Source organism: Eurosta solidaginis, chromosome 4 (genome assembly GCF_040869045.1).
Source record: "Eurosta solidaginis isolate ZX-2024a chromosome 4, ASM4086904v1, whole genome shotgun sequence".
NCBI lineage: Eukaryota > Metazoa > Arthropoda > Insecta > Diptera > Tephritidae > Eurosta > Eurosta solidaginis.
The window spans coordinates 25,802,795-25,815,303 of NC_090322.1; the positions used below are offsets into that span (position 1 = coordinate 25,802,795).

Genomic DNA, 12,509 nt, shown 5'->3' on the forward strand with positions numbered 1-12,509 from the left:
GAAAAAAAGAAAAAAAAAAAAAATTTTACAATTTTTGATGTTTCTTTGTCCGGAAGTTGAACCCAGGATCCAGTAATGTATTTAAGTACAGCTTCAGGCCTTTTAATCAATATCACGACGGATTAAGAGTCATTTCATCTAGATGGAAGAGTATTTACCTTAACAGATAGACGCTTTCGCAGAGAATGTGAACCGGCGTTTCATAATCTAGCTCAAAAAAGCGACAGATTTGTGTATCTGATAGATTTAACTTACTTAGGTGGTATCGTATCTGCTTAGATTAATGAGTTTGGCTGAAGCTCTTGTTGTTGTTGTAGCAGTGGCTGACGCTCTGAACTACTTTGTTTCCCAGGTACTAATGGTTTCTCTAGTGTGCCTTTGTGAGTTCCCAGAAGGGTTCATAAAATGCTGCGATATCACCCTTCTTGGCTATGTAGTTTGCCTGTAACAAAACCTTGTTGTTGGTTCGCAGATCATTTAGTCCTCAAATGCATTCCTCCTCTAGCTTAAAAGTAATTGTGTAATACTGCAAGGCACGTAGGGCTGCCTTAGCGTCTGACATAATGAGAAAACTATTCGAGAATAAGTCTCTTATCTCATATTGCATGGATTTTCGCCTAAGAAATATTGGGGTAGCCTGCCATTGGTATCAATTTCTTGAAGTTCGGCTCATAGTTCAGAGTTCGAATGAACAGCCCATACCCATTTACCTTTGTAGAGATTTAGCTTCTCTTTTAATTTGCGTCGTGCTCCTCTCAATTTTCCATGTTTTGGTCTACGATAGAGAAGAAGCGCGACTCTGGCGTAGTCGTGTTTATCCTACATGCGTAACTCGTAAGGTATGTCCTTAGAGCTACGTTTGAAATGTTCGTCAAGATTTTGACTGTACTACTGGCTTCAATGTTTTGTATTGTTTTTCGGCCCTGATGCAAATTTCTTTTGCACGAATTTGTATTGATTCTGTGAAAAAATACTTTGGGCTCTCTCCCTCTTTATGTACATAAATATTCGCCACCACCTTTCTCCTGCAACTCAGATGTCGCACGACAACCACCCTTTAATTAAAAAATAAAATAAAAACCTAAATTTGTGTTTCTCTACAGTCGTTTGAAATTTTGGCAAGATTTATATATATATATGTGTGTTTGGGACAGGACCGCATTAACCCTCAACGTGGTCCTAGGCAACCATCAATTTGGGGCCCCTTTTTCACGTCCGGTCGCTTCTTTTTTCGATTAAAAAATACAAACATGTATTTCATAAACGTTTTATTGTCACATTGTAATAACATCAATAAAATTACTATGTACATTTTAAACATGTCGTTTTCTACATTTGTTTTCGGCAAATTCATCAATATCGATTTTGTTCAATAAATCTGACTCAATGCAAAGTATACCTAACATCTCGAGTCACTCTTGTCGCGTTGTAGCTTTGGTTCCTTTTAATTGCGAGAAGGATCGTTCGGCAGAACAACTTCTGATCATTAATGTTAAAAAATCCGAAGAGCTATTTCTGTGTTAGGAAATACATCGGCTAATTGATCTTCCATTAGAATCGTATACATTTGATTACGACTATCTCACGCACACACATGTAGTCATCAGCCGAAGTAGTTACACATATACACGCGTAAACAAAAAATATACATGTACATAGCTGGTAACCAAGCATGACTTACAACTGTTCGCGAAATTACTATACCTTAGGAGAGATGTGTGAACGAAAAAACCGAGAGTATAAAGGCAGCGCAAGCTGAGGAATGAGTAATTAGTTTGAAGTACGCGATATTGAAGTATAATTGTACTAGAACCAAAGTAGACTGAATAAACACCATATTACAATACTGAATATTGGAGTTATTTATTCGACAGTTCAGCGATACGAACGTTAGCAGAAGGTACAAATTATCAGGAAATCCCCAAATTCGATACAATACATTCATTTATTTGTCATCCATCATGAATCATTCACTCATTCATCATCCATCATGAATCATTCACTCATTCATCATTCTAGTTGAAATTTCCGCTTGAAGGCTTCTACACCCTCTGTTCCAAAAATAACCGAAATTTTTCAAATTAAAAACAACCAGTGACCATTTTGAGATAAATCTTTTTTATTATTCAATATACTCTCCTTTCACTTGGATACATTTCTTTGCACGCTCATACAATTTGTCAAATGAGTCGGAAATGTCCTTTTTAGGAACCTTGTCTAGTTCGTCGCCTTTTGAATGTGGTTAATTGAGTTTGATTTATTTGATTAAAATGTATTTTCAGTTCTGATTATATTTTTCATTAGAATTTTATGTTTGTAAGAAAATTTAAGAAATCTTTTTAATTTTTAAAATCGGGGGCCCAGGCAACTGTGTATTCTGCCTACTTGTTAATCCGGCCCTGGTTTGGGATGGTAGATAGAGACTAGTTAAAAAATATCGAAACTCGATTAATAATAATAAGTATTTAATTTGCTCTATATCTACTGATTAAAATCTATTTTTAAAGTGCTGTAGTATATATTTGACTGCCAGAAATTATGATGGGAATTGAAAACTTGCTTTTTCCTATTTCCGTTTAATTAAAATACAATGCAAACCCTCGTTAAATACATTCCTGTTCTATTTAACTTGGCGCTGTTGGTGTTGAAAATTAATTGAATCAATTTAGGCATATTATTTTAAATGTTAAGTTCATGCAAATACGAAGACCGGAACAAAAAATCTACGGTAGTTAGAGCTTAACTAGACAATTATAGTACAACATTAAATGGAATCTAGACAGGGGGGAATAATAAGCATATCCTCTATATAACGAGCCCATGAAATTTTTAAATTAAATCTGATTTATAACCAAAACCCTAACAGCTACTCAATTTAGACATTGCAGACAGTTGGGGTTGTATGTGTAGGTAAAAGAAAGAGCGCAGCTGCATGCTAGCGATGCGTGAGAAAAAATTCATTCACCCTTGTGTTTGTTTGCAGAGGTTACAAATAACAGTTACCACCAAAAGATAATTCAGCAGCTGTACATTTCACAGTTAAGGTATTCCATATCTAAAAGCAAATTTTCCTAAATCTAAATTATAGGTTAGGTTGGGTTAAAGTGGCTTACCTCACAGAGCTAGACTAAGGGGTTGTTGGAGCAATGCTTCGCCCAATCCAATAGGTGCGTCATCAATATTCTCTAACAGTAGCCGTGGAAACTTGCTGATTTAACATGTTTAGACCAACGGGATAAAGGTGTTAGAGGTGTTGATTTCACATTGAAATTGAAAAGATGGTTGTGTCATGTGGGGACACATTACAAGAGGAACATTCATTGTATATGTTCGGATAAGCAATTACTACAATAAATTATTACAACAATTATTACAATAAATAAAAATAAATAAATAAATGTAAGGCGCGATAACCTCCGAAGAGATTTTAGGCCGAGCTTCTCTTCCAATTTGCGTTGTTGTTGTTGTTGTAGTTGTTGTAGCGATTAGTTACTCCCCGAAGGCTTTGGGGAGTGTTATCGATGTGATGGTCCTTTGTCGGATACAGATCCGATACGCTCCGGTAACACAGCACCATTAAGGTGCTGGCCCGACCATCTCGGGAACGATTTATATGGCCACATTAAACCTTCAGGCCATCCCTCCCTCCCCACCCCCAAGTTCCATGAGGAGCTTGGGGTCGCCAGAGCCTCGTCTGTTAGTGAAACGGGATTCGCCGCTCGAAGGTGAGGTTGACAATTGGGTTGGAGAAGCTATATATTGCGCTACACAACCCCTTGAATCCCTCCAATTTGCGTCGTGCTCCTTTTTAATTTTTCCTACAAATTGGCGGGACGGTGCGTACTAGTTTTACGCCGACTCTGAACGGCATCTGCGAGGCAGATGAGTTTTCACTGAGAGCTTTTCATGGCAGAAATACACTCGGAGTGCTTGCCAAACACTGCCGAGGGGCGACCGCGCTTAGAAAAATTTTCTTCTAATTGAAAAACCTTATTTCTAAAATTTTGATGTTGCTTTGGGGTGTGAACCCAGGGCATTCGGTGGCCGCCTATTACAATATCCAGCTTGAAAGGGAGCTAGAGTGACGCGCGTCTCCCTGGGGTGGTTGCTTTCATCAACTGCTATTTTATGGTATATGGCTTTGTGAGCGGTGTTCACCGGGCAATTGTTGGCATAGTAATTTGACAACTTTTTGTGGATGTTTCTGAAGGCCTTCTTAAGATCCTTTACTTCATAAAGCCGACTTCTTAAGTTCCGAATTTCTTCATAGTGCTTACGGAGATTACTCCTTCAGTTTCTGGGAGGCGAGGTCTCTGCAATCAGATATCTGTTGGGTGCCGCGATTTCTGGGCATTCCACAGCAAGGGGTTCAGCATTTCATTTCTCCTCTTTATGTGGAGTATTTTCGCATCACTATGTAGATTAAATTCTGTATACATCAGAAGTGGTCCCGTGGCAGTTCTGAGCGCGATGTGTTAACAGGCCTGCAATTGCCTCTAGTGTATATATTTTATGCATTATTGGAGGCGCGTAGCGTATCAGCGGCCGGCCCAAGCGCCTTATAAGTGGCTATAAGTGTTTCTTTGTTTTTGCCCCAAGTGCTGTCAGTGAGAGAATTGAGGATATTGTTACGGCTCTGAGCTTTATGTACAATTACGGCTAGATGCCTGCCATAATGTAGGCTCTGATCAAACGTAACACGAGAGAGGTCAGTTAGGCCGGCTGGGCCACTGAATGAGCTAATGCCCTTCCTCCTTTTTATATGTAAAGTAGAACCAATTAGTCCGCCCAATGTAGCATTGGATGCCTTTGATTTCAGCAGAGCCAAACAGCAGATGAAGTGCTTGTGCAGATATGCCATGTGTGTCCTTTGCTAGAGAAGGTCATCAGCAGAGGAAATGTTAACACTATCTAATCATTCATGGAGCAATACAAGTTATTCGTTGGGATTCCCACACGTTCGCCGCGTACTTCCATCGAAAGGTGTCCCGTAAATATCGCATTCAAAGGTGAGGATTAATCAGGAACTTAGTTTGGTTCCTACCTATGCACAGTTATGACACCACGCATGTGGGTTCCAGTAAGCCTCTGACATTGGCTTTTCTAGAGGTCTGTTCAATGGCTCTCCTAGCTAGCTCAACACACTTTCCAGGTACACCACTGTGCCCAGGGACCACACCATCATTGTGGCCAGTTCGTTTAGCGACTGTCTGCAACTTATAGCTGCCTTTAATCGAATGTTCTAGCCTGAAGAGCTCTGACTTGCGGAGTAAATTTCAATTGGGTTTCTGATTCGGGGATGGTTCCGGTAATGCTAGTCTAACTACATTACAACTCGATTTGAGCTTACCCTATAGGTCTGTTGAGAGAAGGTGGAGCATTATCACCGAAGCCTTCGTGGGTCTAGAGGGAAATACCTTTGATATAAGCATTGCGGCTGACAGCTACACCACTGTATCTGAGGCCCACATCACTGTGATGCATCCAAAGGCCAGTTAGTTCAGCGAATGTCTGCAATCTATAACTGCCGTTGATCAAATATTCTAGCCTGAAGAGCTCTGACTGCTTGACTGGCGGAGTAAATTTCAATTGGTATTCTGGTTCGGGGATGGTTCAGTGTACATTAGAACTTATCACTAAAATGTGTTACTGTATTTTTCGAATTTACCGAATTGCAAAAGTAAAAGTCGAAAATTAGATACAGAGATTATAGAGAAAATCATGCCCTCAGATAAAAAAGGAGGTGTTTCCATAAACATAAAGATTAGAACCCAATCGCCACCTATAGCAAAAGAAGAACTTTACCTGCCCTAAATGACTTCAATTACGCGAACACAACTTCGATCTGGGTATAGTTATAGACCAGACATACCTTATGTATGTTAGGTTCCGCATGAAGAATCCCATTTAGCAATAATACCATCTTTCAGCTTTTGAAACTGGCCAGTATAACGTTTCGCCTTTCACCTAATGTTAAATTAAATTGGAAGAGAAGGTTTCTAATAGCTGGAAGCCGTAGCCTGGAAAGCGCAGGCACGAGCACAAAACATGCTCGATTGTTTCCTCGTTCAACCCGCTTTTCCTACATCTGCTATCACTAACCAAGCCTAATTTAAAAGCGATGTGTGGCCAGAAGGGGCAGTGTCCAATCAGAATACCCGTCATGAGTCTACAGTCCTCTCTTCTTAATGAAAGAAATAAGTTTGTTAATCTAAGGTTGTAAGACCTTTACATGACCTTCGAGGCTTTACAGTCTGCCGCGAAAATGAAATAGCTGGCAAACGATATTAAATTCTATAACGCCCGAGAGGCATCTTTTGGAGTTCTGCTTTTATGCATACACACGTGAAAAACCGGTATTAGAATTATTTGCAGTCTATGCTTTGGTATAGATTTGTCGCCAATCACATTCATTCGTGTTGCCAACGACAACCACTTACATTTAGTATACACATTTTGTACACCCACCCTTGTGCAATACACATAAAGTCAATGGACGCGGAAATAGTGGGATAGGGTTTTTTTTCTTGCATAAGAAATGAAAGCAAAGAATTAATACAATAAAGAATATGTACGTTGGATGACGATACCATCGATACCCAAGCGTCACACAACGAAAAAGAAGACAAAACTAACAGTTTGGAAAACTCGCTGGTATTGAAACGTCACATGCTCCGCTTCCAAATGCTCACTCGAGCGGGAACGATTTCATTCGTGTGCAATACTTTGTAAGCGCAGCAATTCAAGCTGCTGCTTTCGTGAATATATTCCTGTAAAGTTTTTGATATTATTATCCATCAGGACGAATGAGTTCGTTGGATAAATTAAAAATTATTTAAAAAAGAAAAATTGGTGAAATGTGGCTTAGTGTTAGTGGTCTTTGTGAAGTCAGCAGAAAAAATCGATTGTTTGAAGTACCAAGAAAGCTACACATGCCTGGCGAAAACACGAGGTGCAGTAACTGTGTAACTGTAACCCCAAAACTAACGGTCCTTGCTGCTATTGTATGGATGGAGCATGTTTTTTTCTCGATATTTTCACGCATTACGAAATATTATTACCCATGTGCGAAGTCGGTCAAAACATGCATACATATTTTAATGGTGTTTAACCGGAGAGTTTGTAAGTGCATTTGCAAGGAGAGCTGACTGACTACGCCATCTTAAGAATACTGAAAAATGGGTGGTGCCAGTTTGCGAATACAAAAAATTGTGTAAAGCAGCGAGTGAGCTACACATTTGAAATGTGGATTTATAAATAACGGAAGCTGTGGACTATCCATGTTCAATTTTGAAATTGGTAAGTTGCCGTCTAGGACAGTGTGCCAATATTTCCGCCAAGAGTATACGAGTTCATAGGATGAATGAGAATAGGGCAGTTTCTAGAATAAAAAAAGCAAGGCGTGATAACCTTTCAAATTCCGACTCCAGGATATTCGATGTGGTAGTCGGATCACGCTACCATCACAATACAGCGGCCGCCTCAGTCATTTTGGGGATGCTGTTTTAGGTAATTGGCGGCCACCGTGGTGTGATGGTAGCGTGCTCCGCCTATCACACCGTATGCCCTGGGTTCAACTCCCGGGCAAAGCAACATCAAAATTTTAGAAATAAGATTTTTCAATTAGAAGAAAATTTTTCTAAGCGGGGTCGCCCCCTCGGCAGTGTCTGGCAAGCGCTCCGATTGTATTTCTGCCATGAAAAGCTCTCAGTGAAAACTCATCTGCCTTGCAGATGCCGTTCGGAGTCGGCATAAAACATGTAGGTCCCGTCCGGCCAATTTGTAGGGAAAAATCAAGAGGAGCACGACGCAAATTGGAAGAGAAGCTCGGCCTTAGATCTCTTCGGAGGTTATCGCGCCTTACATTTATTTTATTTTTGTTTTAGGTAATACACCGCGATATAGCTCGGTGCCAGGTAACTTTGCACAGGACCGTGCATATTCTGCAAATGACTATATTGAAAATTTATTCTCAAGGAAAATGTAGTGGAATTAATGGAAGAAAAACCTTATCTGGGTTGCCGGTGTAATAGAACGCCCTATACCAGTATATATAAAATATTTAAAAATGTATGATCAAGTAGTTCTTCCGAAGTGGTATTCAAGCTAGGTGATCACACAACCACACAGCTGCCATGAAATAAACTCACCATATGTTTCTGTAGACTTCCCAATAACCTTGTATATGTAGCTATGTTGAAATCACCGAAGTAAACTTGAAATTATGCATATTAGATGTGTATAGTGTGTATATGTATATACACCGACAGCATCTTGCTACACATTTTCATTCCTAACCTCAATTTCTGTTTTCTTTTCTTAGGTTTCATTTGCTCGACCTGGCGGAGAATCGATTAAGGATACCAATTTATTCGTTACGAATCTACCACGTACAATTACCGACGATCAATTGGAAACCATATTCGGTAAATATGGCATGATTGTACAAAAGAATATTTTGAGAGATAAATTGACGGGCAAACCACGTGGTGTTGCATTTATAAGGTGAGTGTTAATGCAGTAAATTTATAAAATACGGTATAAGCTCAATGTATTCTCGGCATTATCGGTTTGTTGTATAGCTACAAAAAACACTTAAGGAAAAAGAGCTTCTGTTATATACAGTTAAATTGTTAATATATGTACATTAGACTGGGTCGATTTATTAACCGATATCGCGCCATCGACTTTTCAATAGGATTTGGGCTCAGGAAAAAAAGTTCCACTACGCATACCCAAAAAAAATTTTCGAGCCTGCGAAATTTCATTTTTTTTACTTTTTTTCGACTTTGATTTTTAAGTTTTTTTGCATGGCCTACTAAAAAAAATTTTCATTTGAATGTAAAATTTTCATGTATACCCTGTCCGACCCAAATATGTCCGCTAAAAACGTTGGCGATAACAGTTTTTTTTATGTGAAAATTTTTTTAGTAGGTAATGAAAAAAAACTTAAAAATCGAAGTCGAACAAAAGTCGAAAAAAAAATGAAATTTCGCAGGCTCGAAAATTATTTTTTTGGGTATGCGTAGTGGAAATATTTTTCTTGAGGCGAAATCCTATCGAAAAATCGATGGCGCGATATCGGTTAACTTTCGTCCATACAAATCGACCCACGTTAATGTAGATCGTCAAAATGGTATGCCAAAAGGTGTAATATAGTGAAAGAAACTACAAAGCCTCTTAGATAGATAAATAATAACTGGTACAGGATGTCCGTTTATAATATGTGTCGACTGAACTGAATTGATTCATGCCGTCCGATGAACTATATTTCAAAATACCGCTGTAAGATATTGTGGTCTCTAAACCATAGTAACTTCCAGAACAATGCCCTTGTGTCTATTTTTCCTCTCAAATTTGAAGAGGATCTGAAACAATTCAAAGCTCAACGTCATTTGCCAAATCTTTTCTTAGAAAAGGATTGCCACTTTTTTAGAACAAACAGAAAATTATAAAAAACAAAAAAGATCAGGGTTCCGAAAACCATTAAAATACACTCAATTTGACGCCAAAACTTCTTATGTTATAGAATAACTTCGTCCTCTTGGCAAATACTAGAAGTTTTCTAGCACCTAGCCAAATTGTTGCTTCGAGATCTGACAGCTCCGCAACCCCTAGCAGCTGAAGCCTTGACCTCGCGAGCTCTGGACACGAACACAGAACGTGCCCAACCGTTTCTTACTGCAGCTCGCACATACTACATCTGCTGTTACTAACAAAGTATAACTTATAAGCATGTGACGCCAGAAGGCAGTGCCCAGTGAGCCCAAAGTATTGTTTCTTTAGAGATATGAGCAACTTTGTGAGTCTAAAATCGTAGGGTTTCCTCATGATCTTAGAAGTTATGCAGCCCCACGCTTTTCCCTCCAAACGGATTGAGACGTCTACCGAGTGCTGCACCCTCCTTTGCCAACTAATCAGCCTTTTCGTTAACTTCTGAACCTTTATCAACGGGGACCCAGTATAGTCTCTCCAATGCTTTTTACATTTCAGTACACTTCTTGAAGAAGTATTGTATGGGATTATTGCCTTGATCGCCGCCTGATTATTAATATCAATATATTTATATAGGACGTGACTGCAGCTGTTGTTGTTTTAGCAGTGCTTCGCTCCATCAAATAGGTGCGACCGATCACAAATTGCCATCAATATCCTCTAACGGGAGTCCAAGGAAACTTGCTGTTTCAACAGGGGGACCATAATGAGAGGGGTGTTAGCCTGTAACACAATACAGTTGAATAGATGGTTGGTTTCATGTGGAGACACGTTACAAAAAGGACATATGTTTTGTATGTCGTGGTTGGTTCTGGATAGGTAAGAATTTAACCTGTTACAGTATCCAGATCGAAGCTGAGCTAAAGTGACTCGCGTTTCCCTAGGGAGTGTGCCTTCCTCTTCTGCAAGTTTAGGGTATTGCTCTTTGATTGTAGGATTCACCGGGCAATTCCTGACATAGAGGTCCGACGCCTTTTTGTGGAGTTCACTGAGGACCTGCTTGTGTTTTCTTGCTTCATACGGCTGAGCTCTCAGGTGCCGTATTTCTTCATAATGCTTACGGAGATGACTTCTTAAGAAAGCAACCCGTGGCGGTTCTGAGGGCAGTATTTTGACAGGCCTGTAGCTTCTTCCAGTGAGTAGTCTTTAGGCTTGGTGGCCATATAGGGGACGCGTAGCAAGCAATCGGCTGGCCAATTGCTTTGAAAGTGGTAAGGAGCGTTTCATTATATTTTCCCCAAATACTGCCAGCAAGAGATTTGAGGATTTTATTACGGCTCTGGATTTTCGATACAATTACGGCTGCATGCTCACCAACATGTAGATCCTGATCGAACGTCACCCCCAAGATTTTGGGGTGCAAGACAGTCGGTAGCGTAGTGCCATTGACGTGGATGTTCAAAATGGTGGACATTTCGGACGTCCATGTTGTAAATAAGGTCGCCGATGATTTAGTCGGTGATAATGTCAGGTTTCGCGAGGTGAAAAAACTGGAGAGATGAGGGAGGTAGCCGTTTATTTTGTTGCTAAGCTCATCGATCTGTGGGCCTGGGCCTGTGGCCATTATTGTGCAGTCATCGGCGTAGGAAGCGATAGTAACGCCTTCTGGTGGCGAACGTAGCTTTAATATGTAGAAATTAAACAAACAAAAGTGGGGATAGGACACCATACTGTGGCACCCCTTCTTTAATTCTTCTTGGTTTTGATGTTGCATTTCTAAATTGCACCGATGCCTGCCGGCCACCCAGATAATCAGCGGCCCACATTTTAAGACTTGGGGGAAGGGTAGACCCTTCCAGGTCTTGCAGTAACGTGGCATGGTTGCCGTATCAAAAGCTTTTGATAGGTCTAGCGCAACGACTACTGTTCTATAATGGGAATTTTGATTTAAACCGCAATTTATCTGGGTGCTAATGGTATTTAGCGCGGTGGTTGTGCTATGTAGGGTTCTAAAGCCATGCTGATGACAGGCTAGTTGCAAATTTGCTTTGAAATAGGGCAAAACGGCTTCAAGCGTCTTGGCTACGGGCGATATGACTCTCCTATGTTAGCTGGTTTCCCAGGCTTTAGTAGCGGGACCACCTTGGCCATTTTCCATTTTTTAGGAGTGACAAAGGTGGAAAGAGACTAGTTGACGACATGTGATAAATATTCGAAAACCTCTTTTCCTAGACTTTTAAGCATCGACATGGCTATGCCGTCAGGGCCTACCGCTTTAGATGGTTGGGGACGCGCTGAATTTATGTTTATGTGCGTGTCTGTTGGCCCTCCGTCTAACTTTGTCAACCCTAGAATGCATTATATATTGTCGGCAAAAAGCGCTCCCGGCAGCACTTTATCGCCAAAAGCTATAGAAATTTTGTCGTTGTTCTTGGACGGATTCGATAGGGACTTTACGGTGGACTAAAGCTTACCCACACCGGCAGAAAGGTTACAACTACTTAGATGCTCCTCCCATTTCGCCCGCTTGTGATCATCCACAAGCAATCTGATGAGTTTTTTTATATCCCTTATTTGGGGGTCGGCGGGATCGAGCTGTCTTATAAGGTCACGTTCTCTCACTAAATTTGCGGTCTCTGCCAGAAAATGAGGCCGAATTTCGGGAATTCTTCCGGCGGGAATAAAGCGAGCCATGGCGGATTCATTGACCTTACGGAAAGCACGCTCCCCTTGGCGAGCATCAGTCGGGATAGGGAGGGCAACAAAGCGTCTGTCTCTAAAGGATTTGTGTTCATCCCACTTTCCTTTTTTAAAGTATATGAAAGTGTGTTTTTCGGTGAGGATGAAGTCGGCGGTACGCTCGAGCGAAATAAGTATTAGCAGGTGGTCGGATGCCAATGTTACCATCGGCTGCCAGTTGACGCAGTTTACCGAGTCCTGTGTCTTCTATTTCTTCCGCCAACATCTCACCCCTGCTGTCCGCCTGCAAGTTTGAATGCCATAGGTCGGGCATTGAAATCGCCTAAGATAATGAGATTATCGCCAGTGAGTAAGGCGCTAATATTAAGGCAGTA

The 12,509-nt window shown here is 40.6% G+C and overlaps 1 protein-coding gene across 7 annotated transcripts in view; it reads left to right on the top strand.

Moving 5' to 3' along the window:
• Positions 1–12,509, top strand: part of Sxl (Sex lethal) — a 176,828-nt gene that overhangs the window by 87,291 nt on the left and 77,028 nt on the right. For all 7 annotated transcript variants that reach the window (XM_067780813.1, XM_067780817.1, XM_067780815.1 and 4 more), the window contains one exon: positions 8,324–8,505. In XM_067780813.1, the coding sequence (XP_067636914.1) occupies positions 8,324–8,505 (182 nt within the window). The remainder of the gene's footprint in view (positions 1–8,323; positions 8,506–12,509) is intronic.